Source organism: Cyprinodon variegatus, unplaced genomic scaffold, assembly GCF_000732505.1.
Source record: "Cyprinodon variegatus isolate N-32 unplaced genomic scaffold, C_variegatus-1.0 Scaffold198, whole genome shotgun sequence".
Taxonomy (NCBI): domain Eukaryota; kingdom Metazoa; phylum Chordata; class Actinopteri; order Cyprinodontiformes; family Cyprinodontidae; genus Cyprinodon; species Cyprinodon variegatus.
The window spans coordinates 744656-762447 of record NW_015150651.1 but is presented as its reverse complement, the minus strand read 5'-3'; the positions used below and the strand labels follow the sequence as shown (position 1 = coordinate 762447).

At 40.2% G+C, this 17792-nt stretch overlaps 1 protein-coding gene across 3 annotated transcripts in view; it reads right to left on the bottom strand.

Moving 5' to 3' along the window:
• tbc1d8b (TBC1 domain family member 8B) overlaps positions 1 to 17792 on the bottom strand; it is a 30044-nt gene that overhangs the window by 8107 nt on the left and 4145 nt on the right. For all 3 annotated transcript variants that reach the window (XM_015379713.1, XM_015379714.1, XM_015379715.1), the window contains exons 2-17: positions 12351 to 12461; positions 12118 to 12236; positions 11582 to 11807; positions 9010 to 9250; positions 8714 to 8921; positions 8460 to 8627; positions 8215 to 8376; positions 7370 to 7520; positions 7084 to 7298; positions 5578 to 5695; positions 5207 to 5492; positions 3665 to 3794; positions 3492 to 3590; positions 3350 to 3418; positions 3032 to 3272; positions 2896 to 2961 (exon numbers count right to left, since the gene is read on the bottom strand). In XM_015379713.1, coding sequence (XP_015235199.1) covers positions 2896 to 2961; positions 3032 to 3272; positions 3350 to 3418; positions 3492 to 3590; positions 3665 to 3794; positions 5207 to 5492; positions 5578 to 5695; positions 7084 to 7298; positions 7370 to 7520; positions 8215 to 8376; positions 8460 to 8627; positions 8714 to 8921; positions 9010 to 9250; positions 11582 to 11807; positions 12118 to 12236; positions 12351 to 12461 — 2610 coding nt within the window. The remainder of the gene's footprint in view (positions 1 to 2895; positions 2962 to 3031; positions 3273 to 3349; positions 3419 to 3491; positions 3591 to 3664; positions 3795 to 5206; positions 5493 to 5577; positions 5696 to 7083; positions 7299 to 7369; positions 7521 to 8214; positions 8377 to 8459; positions 8628 to 8713; positions 8922 to 9009; positions 9251 to 11581; positions 11808 to 12117; positions 12237 to 12350; positions 12462 to 17792) is intronic.

The following is a 17792-nucleotide window of genomic DNA, read 5'->3' as shown; positions in this document are numbered from 1 at the left end:
ATCTCCAGCTGTCTACAGGCGAGAGGCGGGGTACACCCTGGACAGGTCGCCAGTCCAAAAAGTGAGGGCCAAAAAGTGAACATTTTTACCTAAAACAATGAGGGAAAATGGGCTGTCTCTGCTTCCCCACTCTGGCAGATGGCGCTGTGGAGCCCTTTAGCTGTGCAGAGCAGCCCCATATCTGTAGCTGAGGCAGTCCCAGTGGAAGATGTGGACTGACTGAAACCCCAAACACCATGAAAACCAAAATAACTAAATGAACAATATCTTCTGATGAACTATTACAGAACTAGCTTTTCTTTTGTTTTTCCCAGCTTTTTGATAGCTGGGAAAAAATATTGCAATAGTGATATTGCAATATCGTGATAATATCGTATTGTGACCCAAGTATCGCGACACGTTATCATATCGCAGCATCCATGCCAACAATCCTACCTGCGGTGCTGCAATAATTCAGGTAAAAAGAGCCCCAGCTAAGTACTGACGACTCTACATGTTGACCAACATTTATAGAAATCACTTGTTTGTGTTGGTCTGCAGTAAAATTCTAATTTTCTGAGATAGTTAATTTGGTGTTTTTATCAGTTGTCATTTATACTTGTCTGTGTGTAATAAATAAATCTAGTTTTCACATTTCATTTTTTGAATGGAATGAATGAAAAAAATCAGCTTTTTCATGATATTCCAACTCATATTTTTTTACACTTTTGTCATATTAAATGTGCAAAAAGCTTTTTTTCAATAAGCTTTTTGAGTTCCAAATAATTTTTGTTCAGAAATGTTCATTTAATAAAATTATTTATTTTTAGATGAATCCATTAGTTGAAAACTGACAGATGAATTATTTACTAAAACAATCTCAGCTGTGTTGTACTTCAGATCGCTGCCCACTTATGACCACATGAGGGTGCAATCATCCGTGCTGCTTTCATGCATCAATTAAACAATTATCTCAAAAAGCAGAGCAAAGTGGTTTTCCTTGACTTGATGCCTGGCTGCAGCGTTAGCAGCACAGCCTGAGATCTGTGCTTTACTTTGACCCTTCCTCTGTGTCTGCTGCTAGTTTACTGATCTAATGAAGATCTAACAGCGTCTGAGGCTCAGCATTGATTCACACCTTTAGTTTTTGCTGAGCCCTGAAGTCTAGAGGAACAAAAATGTTGGTACTAAGACAGGATGTGAGTGATGAGTAGACCCAGAGGACTGAGAGATCCTTTGCTCAAAGAGCACATGATCTGATTTCCTGGATCGATGGAGTGTCTGCAGCAGAATCTCTCACCAACAGGGAAGAAACTGATTCCCGCTGGATTTAGATAAACCGCTGATGTGACCTGTCCTTGGAGCTGAAGCGCTGTGTCCTCTCCATGAGGCTGTGCAGCTTGACGCTCATCATCCCAGCCGAGCCCAACAGAACCAGGCAGAACCCAGTGAGTCAGGGCTCGGCTGCTGCTGAGCTGTCTGTTGTAATCTGAGCAGCTCTGTCACTGATGGTGCTGTTTTTAGAGGACCCTTCCCGGGGCCAATTGGCCCTCCTTGTTGCCATGGGGACCCCCAGCAGGCAGTGACACATCATTACTCTGTTTTCAAAACGACTCATTGGTTCTGCAGCCCTGAAAGAACCCGGCTAGTTGTGAAGCTTTATAGCTGCTCCGTGTTTTAAAATCTGAATGGTGCAAATAAAAACAGATTTTTCTTAAATGAGGGAATGTGAAACTAGAAAACTAGCGAGATGTTCTTAAACCTAAAAAACTTCTTATGCTGCTTAAATCTTCAAACTTTTAAATCTTCAAACTTCAGCATTTTTATGTATATTTCTGATGATCAGAACCAGAGGGAGAAAACTGTGAAGCAGAAATAAAACTGATTTAGATTGTAAATTTGTGTTTTATAAATTGGCCTTTACCAGCTTCACACATCTACAGGACAGATCTCTGTCCAAACAAAGCCTCAGTTTTAAACAATACTCTCAAGTCTATCTGCTGGATAAGAAACCGTTTCCCTCTATGGAGCTAAGGTGAGGCCAAAAAGTTTGTTCAAAAACTTCTTTAAAAAAAAAATCTAAACTCAAAAGTAGTTTTAAAACGTAAAAATTTCAAACTAAAAAAGGTGAAAATAAAAAAGATTTGAAGTGGAAAAAATAAGATTTAAATAAAGATTAAATAAGATTTAAATAAAGATATAAAACTATTTAAAACTATTTGTTTTTTAAACAAATTAATATTTTAAACTAAAAATGATTTGAAACAAGAGAAAAAAATAATAATTTCTGAAACTTAAGAAAATTGTTTAAACTTATTAAGATTTGAAAAAAAGAAAAGGAAAAAAAGCATTTTTTAACAAAAAAAAACAAAAAAATTACAACATAAACAAGAGATTTGAAACCCAAAAGCAATGATAGTTTAATTATTCTGGCTCAGTCACAAAAAAGATTTGAAACTGAAAAGACAAACAAAAAAGAACTGAAAGGAGTTTAAAGACTTGTCTTCAGTTTAAACTATTTTTATGGTCCTAATTAAGCTCCATATTCCTCTATCCGTACGATCAGGACGTTGTCCTGCAGTGAAGTGAACCTTCATCCTAAAATGCCTGGAAGCCTCCAGCTGCATCCTTCCAGGATCATTCTGAATTTAACTACATCAACCATCCATCAGATGGGATCAAATGGTATTAAATTACTTTTTCACGATATTTGGGAACAGTTTCAATGCCGAGTAATGCAAATAAAATTTCTGTTTAATGTTCTTTCCTTCTGATGAAATCTCGTAAAACTTTGAGCTTTTCCTAATGGCAACAGAAATACAGTTTGTGATTAGTGATAAAACCTGAATAGCTTTAGGCTAGTTGGTCAGGAGAGGCCCTGAAGAAAATGTGAGTGACTGGTTGATTATCACTGACCTGGTGGGAGGTGGAGCTTGAAGAGAAATTTCAGCTTATTTGTGAAAGATCCGCCATATAAGATATCTGTGGAAACAAAGTCGTTACGGTACAGTCAGGAAGGAGTGTTGATGATGGGAAAACACGAAGGACCCACCCAGAGCAGAGCAGAACTCCTTAAAGTTGACAAGCCCGTCCTGGTTCTCGTCGATGAGGCGGAAGACCCAGAGGGAGAGGGTGCTCCTGGACGGGCAGAAGGCCCAGGGCTCCAGGAGGGAGAAGAGCTCACTGAACTGCTGGAACCCCAGCTGGTACTGCTCCAGGTAGGCCAGGCTGGGGTCATGGTGCAGCAGAGCAGGACTCTCCATGGTCCAGTAGCAGCTGAGGAAATGCTGCCTCTGAAAGCAAGCGTGATCTGAGGATTAAATCAGATTCTCCTGGGGAGGTGGGGCGCTGCATCACAGCATTGACTCACTTTGAACAGGTTATAAAGCTCGTCAAGCTGGGGGCCGCTGAACTGGACCTCCTGGGACACGACTCGGATCTGAAAGCAGAAACCAAACCCATGACTGCCGCCTTAATGATCCGATGAAGCTGCAAACTTTGATTTCACTCACCACGTTCTGCTTGGTCGTGTCTTCCAGAGTCTGAATCACGTGCAGCTTGTTTCTCCTCCGTGAACTCTCCACCTCCTCAGATCGAAAATGTCCATATTTCTACCGAAAGGACAAGTCGGACTCGTCACGCCGGAACCAGAAGCTGCAGATCAAACTGGGACATTGTACGGTACCTCATAGGCTTCCCGGATCAGCTCGCTGATGTCCACACTGACGTGACGCGCTTTGTCATTGCTGCCTGAAGATGCCTGCTGCACTGTTGGAGGCAGCGGGCTGTCTCTGTTCGTCACACTGTCGAAGAACCTGAAGGAACACCATCGGAAACTCATCACCCATGGAGGCTTTCACTGAGGAAACCATGCTTCAGTGGAGCCTGTGTTGTGGTTTGGTTTGTGGATCTTGCTCTTTTGCTTTTCAGTAGAGCAGAGTTTTAGCAGGGGACGTGGCTTGTTGCCCTGTGGTGCTGTAGACTGAGACACCTGCATTACATCAGCTCATCAACCCTCTGTTTGAAACGCCTGGTTGTCTCAGCACCATGCTGCCAGACAATTCTGTCTGTTCGGTAGAGCTGCATTAGATTTTTAACCCTGATTTTGTATTTTTTGACTGGACTAACGTTAATCTGCTGTGCTAATCTATGATGTAACAACTGTGCCATTAATTTGAGCGTGCAGGCACCAGTCCAAGAGCGCAGTGAGACACATATTCAGCGCTTAAAGGAAAAGTCTGGTCAAATTCAGAATTCAAAATTCTGAAAATACTTTAAATATGAAATTATTACATATCGTTCAATAAATCATGTGTTTTTAATTAAGAGTAATTTAAATTTTAATGCACTTTACTGGAGACATCCATGTTTGTCAAAGAACACTACTGCCTCCTAACGGTTAGTGACGTTACGGTGTGGTATCGGCTGTTGAGCAAGTCCCAGTGCTGTATCTGGTGTTTGCCACAACGTGTTATTATCCAAGTCATCTTGAAAATATTCTTCTTCGAAATGTTGGCTAAATATTACATAAATTTCTCTGGCCAGAAGTTCGATGGCAAATCCTCCCTCTTCAAGTTGGCAATCCAACGATGAACCCGTGCTTGGAGGATCATGAATCGGAAAGGGGAAATAACTAATTTTTCAAAATTTTCTTTTTAACCAGATGTATTACAACACACAACTGCCATGCACGTGGGCATTGCCACTTTAACTATAGCTCTTGTGGATTTCAATGGTGAAGTCCTCTTTAAATCTTAAATAATTGTTGTTGTTTGCAGATCTGTCTTGTGGTTCCCATTGATTCTGCTTGTAAAGCGAGGAGAATGGCGCTCGGTTTACAACACCATGACATCAGTGCCAGAAAATGTCAGGAGTAAGGTGCTACTATTTTTGGCCATTTAAAAATTGCTGGTCCTGGACTCAGTGATCGCAACAAAATTTATTGTTTTGATTTTTACTGATTAATGCTAAATCCATTAAATCACCGCAAACATATTATAAAACATTTTCATAGTGGCTAGAGAAATTAATATTAATGCAAAATGGCAGTAAGCATATGTATACAGTTAATATTCTTAGGGTATAAAATCAAAGAGTTTATTTAATCTTAAATTAAGTTTGGATAAATCTTCTCTTTTTATTTTTTTACACTGTTAACACTGCTTTTAGAATCTGTGTCTGCTTTTGGGTCCACCAGTAATCGTCAGACATAACGAACAGTACGGACCTGCTGAGAATGGTGACGGCTTCGGCGTCATCACTGCAGGTGATGAGTGCCTCCATGTTGTAGTCCAGCACGGCGAGGCCGAGCTGCAGGATGGCCTTGATGCCGTCGTAGAAGAAGCAGTCCACCACGTTGACGGCACTCTCAATGGGCAGGACGCTGATGAAAAGAGTGAGGAACCAGGACAAGGACACAGACGAGAAGAAGCTCAGATCCGTCATGTGTTCCACCAGCTGCGGGAGGTTCTCTCTGATCAGGTCCTCGAACACAGCCTGGTCAACCAGAGCACCTGGACAGAAACAAAAGCGGAAACGATCAGTGGACCAGAAAGAGACGGCAGGCAGAGGCTGAGAATCCACCGCTTCCAGCTTCACCAATGATCCGTCGGTTGAAGTAGTCGGGAAGCATCCTCTCGCAGACGGCCACCAGCAGCCAGAAGGCCTCCTCTTCTTTAGCGTACAGCAGCAGGACGGAGGTGAGGATGTTCATGGCCTACAGGCGGCAAACGGCAGAGTTCAACCACAACATCAGTTTATGGAGGATTAGAGGAGACAGCAGGAATTTAATACATTAATAATAAAACTAATAGATGTGCCATGAAACAATTAAATGTACCAGGAAATTCCTAGATGTAAAATGAAATAATTAATAATAAAAGACATAATCTCCACTGTTAACAATTAATAAGTTTATATCTATTCTTTAGACACTTGATCTTTTAATGATTTCTTTAATATGGAGGTTAAACATGAGATTTAATTCCAAAAAACAAAGAGATGTAAATGTATAAAATGAATAAATGTGCTTTTTATTTATTAAATAAATCCTTAAACAACTGAATGCACAATTAAATATGAAATATAAAATCAAACCACTACATTTGGGCTTTAAACTATCGATATAAAGGCTGGAGTTCCTCTGTCAATATGCTCTTGATAAATAAATGGGTGATAAACTGGCGAAAATATAAACTTAACTTTAGAGAAAAGAAAAAAAAAAAAAAAGAAGAAGAGGTTATGTTTCTGAGTGATAAACAGCCAATGAGATGTCAGAATTTCCATGGAAGTGACTCTAGTCCCGCCCACTGAGTCTGATAGGTTCACAGTTTAATTTATTTCATGTTACCTGATGCACAGATGTCATGGAATGAATAAATACAGAGCAAGATAATGGATACTTAATGAATTAATTTTTTATGTTCTTATTTAAAATGTATCTTTAACTATTTAATTAGACATGTTATAATAATGCATTTATTTAATTCATTTTACAATTACACCTATTTTTTTATATTCATTTATTTTCATTCCTTCATCCTTCTTGACTCTCCATACAGGTTACCATGACAACTGGATCAGGAACAGCAGGTTTACAAGATTTTTTTTTTTAAACCATTTGAAATGAAATGAAATGAGATTTATTTTTTTTGAACATGATACAAATATAAAAAAATAAAATAGTGCACAGTAACAAGAAGTGCATAAAAAGAAGAGAAAAATACAGATATTTGTTTCCATTAACATATCATGCTCAAAAATTTAAGTTTAGAGAAAAAAAATACACCATTTAAAAAAGTTTAATGTTGTTTTCCAAAGATTTTTTAAAGTTTATATTGGAGTATTTCTTTAGATGTATTAAAATTATCCATTACCAAAAAAAAAAAAACTCTAGAGATATTCTGAATATTAAGGGTCTAAAAGGAAAACAGAAACCTCTTGGTGTGATGTCATCAGCCTCACTATAACAAACCCAGCTTCTGCGGCACTAAAATCCTTCACTTTATCAACTAGTGTGACCTCTAATGTGACCTCTTCATCTCCTGCTTCCATCTCGTTGACATTTCTAATGATTAACATCTCTAATTCAGCCTGGGCCGGTACCTGGCAGTACCCGATCTTTGGGTTCCTGTAGGCGTAGGCAGTGAGAACTCTACGCAGAGCAGAGATCCCTGTGTCGCTCTGGAACGCCGGATGCTCCGGGAGCGAGCGATGCAGGTCTCTTTCTATCTCGTCCGTAGCCAAAGTGCTTGTTCCCAGAGACTGCTCCACCAGCTCGCCGTAATAGCCTGGGTGGGTGGCCATGTCGTTGACAGCTCCTGCAGAGGAACCACTTCAGCTCAAAGCATCTGATGGCGACCATACACCAGCAGCAGACGAGGACAATTACCTGAAAACAGCATCCAGAGCTCCCCCCTCAGGGATTCAGGAACGCCTCGGACGATCAGGTCTCGCGTTTTCCTGGTGAAAAACATGCTTGTTCCGCGTCCATATTCAGAGAAATGGATGTTCCAGGACTGCTCCTTCATCTTCTCTTTCAGCTGTTGAACAGACAGAACAACAAAGATGTTTCTACGTAAACTACATCTGGGAGGTGTGGGGCTTTTAATAAACGGTTCTATCTTTGCACTATAAAAAAACATTAACCAAAAAAAATAAATAAATAAATAAAACTTAATCAGACACACAACTTTAAATTATTAAAGTTGGTATATCAGGAGTGGCGGCCTAGTGGTTAGAGTTACAAGTACAGAGCAACGAAACAAACTCTGCATTTAACCCATCCCCTTGGGGAGCAGTGGGATGCCATTGTGCGGCACCCAGGGAGCAGTGTGGGGTTAAAGGTTTTGCTTAGGGACCCAGAGTGGCAATCTGTGGGAGAGGGGCTTGAACTCAGAACCACAGGATTCCAAGCCCTATGCTCTAACCACTAGGCCACCACAACCCAAATACAAAAAATCTGATTGTACACATATCTAAAACCATTTTAAAAGAATGCAGCACAAAAAAAACTAAGACTAGAAATGTTTTAAAAATTAGTTTAATACATTTGAAAAAATATATATATATAAAATAAATAAATAAAACATTTTGAAAAATAAAACTGGATTTAATTTCAATTTACAAAACATGCATTTTGCTTGAAGCAATAATGGAACATAGTTCACTCCATACCCCTCCTGCTTTAGTTTAAACTGATTGCCTGAAACATGACTTAGCATTTTTTCTGCTTACCATTTTAGGATCGAGGTTCTCGACGTCTTGAGGATGAAAAACAGTCATGAGGGCCTCGGTGCTCACGGCTTTGCTGTTGTCCTTCTGTCCCACCATCAGGGTCACGTCCTCCGGATTGTCCTCAAAGTGATTTATGAGCGACTGGCACTCTCCCCGTATGGCCTTAGGGATAAAGACGTACATCAGGAATGGTTGCAGAATACGAGATGGGAAAGCGGTCGTTCCTAAGCGAGCCCTCCCATTACCTCAGATGAAGCTGAGTGCTGCGGGCTGGCGCTGATCCCACACCTGCTGCGGATCGTGTTGGCGAGCCGCTGGAAGTCCCTGACCTCAGAGAAACGTAGCGCCCTCTTGCCGCGCACGCAGACTGTCAGAGCCCGGCTGGTGGCGTCGGGCTTCTCGACGTTAATGACCTGCAGTGGGGGGCAGACAGGATGGTTGGCGAATGGGTCTCTGACTTTGTTTGGGTGTTCTGACTGGTTTAGAGATGCATCTTTACCTCCCGCATTGGGATGATGATGTGGCACTGGCTGCCATCCTGACTGGCGAAACAAATGTAGTTCTCTGACAGGCAGATTTTGCCCAGAGTGTTGAAATGGCTGAATGGGACCCACAGGAAGCTCTCGTGTACTTCCAACAGGTTCTCCTCTTTGGGAAGCCTGAAGAATGAGCGGAACTGCTCGCTTTTAGCGTGAGCTTCAAGGCCTCTGAGGGAAAACCAGGCACAGAAGAAGCACCGTGAGGAAAATGACTCGCTGCTCCGGGTTACACACCTAATGGAGGTCATCAGATTACCTCTTTGTAATCTGTAGGGGGTCACAGAGAGACGGCTCTCCCTGGAACGCCTCCTTATCGAAGAGGCGCTTGATGGAGTAGCTGGCGAGCTGCTCCATGATGACAAACGTCTCACTGAGATGCAGCAGCATGGAGAAGTAGTGGTCGTCCCCATGAGCCAGGACATGGATGCTTTCAGTCAGGATCACATTAGAGGTCTTCTCCAGCCGCCAGATCTCATCCCAGGAGATGATCAGTTTCACTGCAGAGCGGTTTGAAAACAGGGAAAGACATCATGATCCTAAACAGACACTACAGAGTTTTCCAATAATGCTGCCGCCTGTGGCCAAAACACAGAACTACATAACTTATATAGTTTTTTTTTTCCCTTACCTAGAGTTGCCATTGGTGTCTATGTTGAGTTAAATGTTGGTCGCTTCTTAATATCCACATAATCCATCTTAAATATAATGTTTCGATTGTTTGCTAGATCTGACCCATTTAACATGGACGTGCTTGACATCCCATCGGAACAGCGCGGGAACTTCCAACCCAAAGTAAATTCAGGAAAATTGGCCACAGGCTTATAGATGCATCGTCGCTGAACTAGGGGTGGACGATATATCGAATATACTTGATGTATCTCAAGTTTCCCAACACACAACCAAAATTTTTTTATTATCCATTTTATTTAGTATTGTGTGTTTTTCCTTTGTTTCCTGTTTGGTTACTGGGATCTTATTAAAGGTTTAAACACACCAAAAGACTATGAAGGTAGATTTTTTTCTGTTTCAGTTGATCAAAAAAGGTTGCTTCAATCAAAAAGTATATTTTGAATTAAAAACTTCACTTCAATGAACAAAAAACTTCTCAATCAAAGAAAAAAAGTATTTGAATGCAAAAACATATTTGAAACTCAAAAAAAAACATTTGAACACTGCTTTTCTTTGATTGAAAATGTTTTATTTGATAGAAGTCCAGTCTTTTTTGTTTAAAGCAACTTTTCAATTGAACTAACTTTGTTTTTTGATTGGTAAAAAATCCTCTTAAATACCTTTAAAGATTTGGTTTCAGGACCAATCCATGGTCCTGCATGGAGGAGTGCCCACTATCTCCTGTTTCCGCCACCTGCACTCCCGACTTTCTGTTTTAGTGTAAATTAAGGTACCTGTGAAGTTACTTATAAGCTCGGAGGATACAGAATAATTTTTTTTTTTTTTCCTTAGTAGCTGTAAAATGCTAATTTTAAGCAAACTTTTAAACGTTTGAAAAAAAGGAATGTGAATTTGCGATGTTTCAATTTGGTTTAAAATTAGTTAACCAAGAAAAAAAAGCATAATTTTGACCACATTACATCATCATGGCTGTAATAAACAGGAAGTAGAGGCTGCACTGACCCCAGATCAGTAATGGAGGAAAATTTTAATGAATGCATTGCTATCAGGGAACTTTTTAGTAGGTTAACATGTCATTATTAACCCTTTCATAATGGCCAAAAAGCAAGTTTAAAGCCGGGACAAATTACCTTTTAGTAGCAATGGCAGCAGCTCATTGACACATGTTTATTCAGTTTCAATTCATTTTTTTTTTGGTACCAATTCACAGCACGTCATCTCAAGGCACTTTATAAGTAAACCAGATCATACAGTCAAACTGATTCAAAGTTTTCTATCTAAGGAAAACCAGTTGATTGCATCGACTCATTGACTCGAAGTCAATCCCTCACTCCAAGCATACTTGTAGCGGCCATCTGCTAAGGGCTGACTGGGGTTCAAGAAGACAAAAACAGACATACAGTCTACTCAGGTCAAACGACTCAGCAGGCGGCAAGCATTAAAATCGACCTGCTCTGATCGGCATGCTGTGGGAACACCAGAGCTGGGTTGACCTGCTAAATTACTTGATACCATTGAACGCAACGTACGGACGTCAACACATCGTGCCGGTTGCTTCTGATCTAACAAGTAGAAAGAACTCTGTTTACATTTGATAAACATGGAGCAGCTCTGGTGAGAGGGGTTCAGACAGATTATAGAGCCAAACAATAAAGCACACTGACTATGCCCTGGCTTACTTCCATGTTGCTCTACATTGTTTACTTTCCTGATTTCTGTCACACTGGTGACATCAAAGGACAGGGGCCATGCAGCTGCCAGCGAAGGGTTAGACCAGCTTTTATAGCCAGATGCTGGTTGTTAGCGAGACGACCATGTTTATCCATCTCCTGTTTTACACATCGAACCTTTTTTGCAAAACCCCAAAACCACCTCAAGTGGGCGACAATACCTTTTTGTGGATTTGAGAGAGTTTTTATTTTTATTTTGCCATTTCCATCAAGCTTTTCTGATCTGATACGTTAAAAAAGCTGATGGAAACACACCTACTCTCATCTGTCCTATGGAACTGCTCTTGCCTTTTCTTAAATTAAATGTTTTCACATCCGTCTGCCACAGTTCATCCCTTGCCAACAGTCCTCACACCTTTTTAAGCCCATGGTGCGGCTTAGCTATAATAACTCCCTGCCCCTTCAGGAAAGCAGAGCTGCGAGCAGCGACAGTAGATTTCTGCTCTCATCGACGCAGACGTTGCTCACCTTCAGATCCCAGAAAGTAGGAGTAGAAGCACAGGAAGTTAGTGCTGAGGTAGAGCCATCCCTGGCACGGCACTTTGCCTCTCCAGTAGCTGCAGGAATAATAGGTGACCAGTTTCTCCTGGGGGGGCAGCTCGAACCACTTCTCAAACCTCAGGAGAGCTTCTCTGAACTTCTCTGGATCATCCTCCAGCACTAGGGAGGACTTCCCCTCTTCAGCGATAAGGCCCTAAAGTCAAATGATTAGAAAACTGTTTACAAATGAAAACTAGGAAGAGAAATTATTAAACAAAACAAAAAAAAAAAACTAAACAAAAAAAACCAAAATGAAACGTATGATAATAGATGTCATTTGGACAATCTAGAGGAAGGTAAACTAGTTTACTGCTTTAATCAGACTGGTGCTGAAAAAAGGATAACTTATCACATAAAACAGGCATGGTAACTTTGGACACTCAACATTTAGAAAGCAGTTATTTCTGTTTGTTTTTTTTAAAAGTAGAATTAAAACTTTTGTTCTGCACCACCATAGGCCTTACTCTGATCTTCCCCTGGACGAAGCTGGTGACATCTTCAGTGGAGTCAAAAACAGAGAGAGTCCTCATGATGTTCTGCTGCAGCCAGTCCCAGTGCTGCCCGATCTCCTCCTTGGTGACCCCTGGATGAGCAGCAGAAAAAACAAAAGACGCCTTCACTTCATTACTTTACTTCTGGTTTTAAACAGTTAGAGCGGATTCTAAAGATGTTAGAACCAGGTGAACCCGCCACGCACCGCAGGCTATGGACCAGTAGACCTGGGAGTCCGGAGTGTGGTGCAGGATGCGGTATGGAGCCACTTTGGACGTGGAATCCAGCACCGTATCCAGAGTTCCCACCAGCAGGCCTGTAAAACACAGCAGATACAGAACCAGAACAAATCAGCAGAGAAACATCTGACTCATGGATGAGAAGAATCACTAGAGTCCTCGTTTTATGGCCAAAATGCAGCTAACAGTCCCTTACCGATTCATTTTTTTTTAAATCTCAGTTTGGCTTTAAACCAGCAGCTGATGTGAATACAGCTAAATTTAGCTGAATCTGTTACCTTTCCACCACCTCTCTGTCCGGCTCTCTATGAATTATTAACAAGGTCGCCCTGATCTAATTCTTAAGGGACTGAATCGGTATCAGAGCAGCCGGCCTGCTCTCTGCTGCACATATGGGCTCAAAATCAGCTGCCAACTGCTACGGCGTTTGGCACATCCACCATTCAGGCACTTCTTAGCAAGGCTAAAACACAGGCGTCTGATTGAAACACCTTCCTGATATGATTCACTGAATAAATCAGGTCTGAGGTGAGGTTAGTCGGCAACTATTTATACCTGGACAAACCTGGTTTTACATCAGTACCCACATTTATCATCTCATGAAACAAAAAACAGACAAAGCTTTTACGGAGAAGCTGATTTGTCATGTTAAAACAAAAATCTGTCTACTCTCTATGCTTCAGTTTATCTACAAATATTTAAGCTTTAAATTATGCTTAAATTGTCCTTTAGAGAGGAAAAGAAACAGATGGTGATTTCCTATCTAGATGTTTATGATCTACAAGACCTTAAAAACTATTTACGACTGAAAATGGCTTTCTGGCCGATCATTAAAAGCCCTGTCATGCTGATTTCTGATTTAGACCAGTTATACAATAGATCTTATTTTATTGGGAAAAAAGAAAAATATCTGCGAAAAAACAAAAAACGTTTTAACTACAGTAATTGTGACGCTCTCAGGTAAAAATGATATGTTTGAAATTTTGACAATGGCTGAATTTCAGAGCTCCGCACTAGTAGATAAGAAGGTTTCATCAGCCAATCAGGCCTAGTTATAATCCTGATAATAAAAAAGGACTTTTCAGATTTAGAGCAGCAGCATCTTTACCAGAGAGGTTTTTGAGGAACAGCTCCTTACCCTGATAACTTATTTCTCTCACGATACAGATATTGCAGCACTGATTATTGACCGATATCGGCACAAATCAGGCAACTTTATTTCTTGTTTTTTGTGTGTGTGTGTGTGTGTGTGTGTGTGTGAGAAATATTAGAGGTTTAATGCAGTGATTTTACTCTGAGAAACATAGTCAACAGGCCTGACAACAACTGACCCATTTATCAGGAACCAGCAGGTTACAGAACCTGAACAGAACCAGAGTGTTTCTATCAGCTACTGTTATCAATGATTTTAGATGTAGGCTGATAAAACCTGGTATTTGTCTTTTTTGTGGCTGATATCAAACTGATTTCCGATATCAATATTGAATGTAGGGATACACAGCTGCTATCGGGACATCCCTAATTGGAGGGGGACATTCCCAGATCTTCTACATCTCTGGTGGCTCCCTCCAGAGATCCTGATGACTCTCTCAGAGCTTTTTGCTCATGATTATTCATTAATGGTTTATTAGTTTAAAGTTTGTTCCATCCGATCAACTGATCATATCCACTAAGAAATTCTCTTCAGGATTGTAATGTCAGGGTTGTCCACCAGAAGGCAAAGCTGATCATTCTTAAGCGGAACATCACTATTTGCAAAATAACTGATGCTAAAGCAGAGCCATGAATTATCCAGTCAGGCTTTTAACTAGGAATATTTCATAAGGTTTACACCTTGGACTGCTTTCATTTCTGTCTATCTACTCTGTTAAGAGTCCAGCTGACACTGAAACTAATCTGAAACCTGATTATCACATTTTCATGCATCTTAGTACATTTAGTACATGTAAGCTGATGTTGCGCTGAACCACCAGCTGTTCCAGCTGTACATGTCCAAAGGGCAAAATAAGCACACTGTTATCCACAAAACACATCCATTTATCCATCTTTTGGAAATAAAGACTCCAATTATCTCAAAGAAATAATTGTGGCATCTGTTTGACATTTGCTGCAGATATAGCAGTGTGCTTTTTGCTTCCAATGAGGTTGTCCGGAGGGACTTTAGATATTCCACCATATTCAGGAGGGAAAATTACAGCGTACCAAAACCGTACATCCGAAAAACAGGGCGTACAATTCCTAATATTTTTAGTAAAGGGCGAAGAATGTACGCCCGTACACATTGCTAGCTAAAAGCCTGATCCAGAGTCCGATCCAGATTATTTCCACTGTTTGATGGATCCAAGGATCCAGAATGAACTTTCTATGGTTCTGATAGTCAATCTAAACTCTGGATAAACTCCTTCAGTTCTCCTAAATGGGCCCGTTTAGCGGTGCTGCACAGAGGAGCAGCAGAACTCCTCTGCTGGGATCATAAGGAGAGGATGGTAGAAAAGTGGAGGAAATTACGCTAAATGTTTGGATCAGGATAGAAGAAGAAATGCTAGCAGTTAGCATGGTAGATGAAGAAGTCTTTATGAGTTATTGACCTTCATGGAGCCACATTTTAACCTCTGAGGGGAAACAGAACCACCTGTTTAAAAGCTATGCTAACATGACAATGTCTTTTCATACACTGATTAGTGGATAAGACTAAAAACATAGAGCTACATCACAGTTAGAGACTATTTCATTAAAACAATGTAGAAAACAATCTGACATACCTTGTCTGTTAATGATAGCTCCACATCAATGTTTGTTGGAAATTAAAAGACTTTTACAAATGCTATATAACAGACATCCCAAGTCTCCTGGAAGTTCCGGGAGTCTCCCTGATACCAATAGTTGTTCACAGATGTCCTTGAGTCGGATAAATTATCCCGGATTTTAGACTATGCGACATGGTGTTTTTTTAATGCAAGTGAGAGCGGGCAGGCAATACAATAATTTGTGCACCATGTGTGGATTAGAACTACAAGAGAGAGCGGGGTGTGGGGAGGAGGTTGTTGGTGAAACCTGTACAGCGTATCTGTCAGAAGCAATGCTCTGTTCAACGAGCGGTCGAGGCGACTGGTTATCAGAGAGCTGATTGGATCAGTCTGATAAGTTTCTCTGGGTTACTGTCTGGCAGTCACCTAGTTACCACTCAAAGCTGTGCATCCTGTGAAACGGCAGAGGTTGAATCCTCGAGTAAATAACGAAAAAATAGGACTAATTTTACAGCAGAATATGCTAAAGTATATCCACGTCTATTATAGGTGAGGAACAGTGGCGGATCTAGACCAAATGTACCAGGGGGCCAGGAGGGGGGCAGCGGGTTTTCATGGGGGCACAGAAAAGCATGAAATAAATAACAGGGCAAGAGATTCAAATATATAAAGAGAGCTGCATAAAATGAAACTTCTTTTCAATTAGGTTCAATAAAAATTCTATTTCTTATGAGGTCAATATACATTTATAATTTAGTAATTTTACATATTTTTGACTTAATTTAAGTTAAAACTACTGTTTTCTAAAAAAAAATTAATTAAAACTGTTAAATTCATCTGTAAACATTAGAGCATTTTCTATGTGTTGTGAAATAAAAAATATTTAGCAGATAAAAACTGGGATCCTATTGTCTGATATAACGTATTTTCTGAATTATAAGCCGCTACTTTTTCCCACGCTTTGAATCACGTGGTTTATAAGAAAGTGCAGCTTTTCTGTGGATTTTTCCTAACCGCCAGAGGGGGAAGTCAAAGTTGGAAATGAAAGAATAAGGAGCTAATTTTCATTTAGCACAAGAACATGCTAGCAGCAGGCACGACGGAGAGCAAATGTCCAAAATTCACAGATTTTGACATTTATTAGCCGCATTAAAGCTGCAGAACCAATGAAGAGACTGAGCTCAACTCCTGCAGAACTGAAATAAAGAGCTGATGAAGCCCCATCTTTCAGTTGAAGCTCTAACTGCTGTGAGCCAACAAGCTAACAGGAGTTGGCACTCTTCTTCTTCCCTACTCCAGGGACTATATGTAGAGCTCCCCCTACAGGTTTGGAGGGAGACAGTTCACTAGATATTAGCGCCTTATAGCCTGGTGTCGCTTATAGATGTAGGTTTCCAGTTTTTTCGAAAAATGTAGTGGGCGTGGCTTATAGTGAGGCTCTATAGTCCAGGAAATAAGGCATCTTATTTTATTCGGTAACCTAAAAGTTTCCTGATTTATTATATCTTCTAAATAAGTTTAATAATGTTTAAGAAAGCAATTTTTTATTCAGTCAGTATTTATTAAAGCAGGAACAATAAATGTTTAAAAGCCAACTATGTATTATTTCTTTTAATTCAGCAAATTGTTAAAAAAAAAAAAAAAAAAAGAAAAAAATGTCAGGTTATGGAAGGATTCTATTGCTTTTAAGACAATGGCCGTTTATCAATTAATACTCATTAAAATCTATTTACCTAAGATTAATTTATTAATCAATAATTAGCATTTCTAAATAACATTTTATTTTCATATGGGTGTGTAGACCTTTAAAAGCCACCTAACTCCACTTTATATCCATCAGCTCAGAACCGCAGACCCTTTCATCCACTGAGTCACGGCCATGATCAGAATATCCTCCAGTTTAAGCAGGAACACGGAGAAAGAGAGCAATGAGTCACTGCTTTTCTTCTTAAAGTACAGATCAGCACTCAGCTGGACACAACGTGGCTGAAAATAAATCCCTAAATGTGAATGAAGTCTGCGGTTAACGCCCTAAAACACAGCAAAACACAGAAGATGTTCGGTAGGATTCGTGCAACAGTGTGAAGGAAAAACCACCATGCTGCTGTAGCTGTGGTCGCAGCTGCATGGTGAAGAAAATGTATCTTATCTCAACGCTTCTTAAATCTCTGGATCCACATTTGGGAAAATGGATTTAAAAAAAGGCCAATTCTGATGCCCATATCAGCCGACACGATACACGACAAAGTGCTAATATCAGACGATATCGGCCGGCCAATGTATCAGTCTATCTCTATGTTATACAGCTGCTATTAGGCCTCAACAGGCTTTTAACTAGGAATATTTCATGGGGTGTCACCTTGGTGTATCACATCTTTAGGCTTTGAACGGTGTAAAAAATTTTGAAATTTAGACTCTCTGAAACACTATTTCTGGCATTTTAAGGTTTTGTCTTTGTTCCAACACTACTTTTGTCCTGATTATGGAAAGCATGTCTGCTTGACTAGAGGTGGAAATTTTATTAGATCATTTTTAGGGACAATATTATGTTTCATAGGTTAATTCAAACAATCAGAAAGTCTAGGGCCCCGTCCACACGAAGTCAAACCCTGGCCTAAATTCACAAATTTTTTCACCAAACCAGCCTCTCATCCATACGAA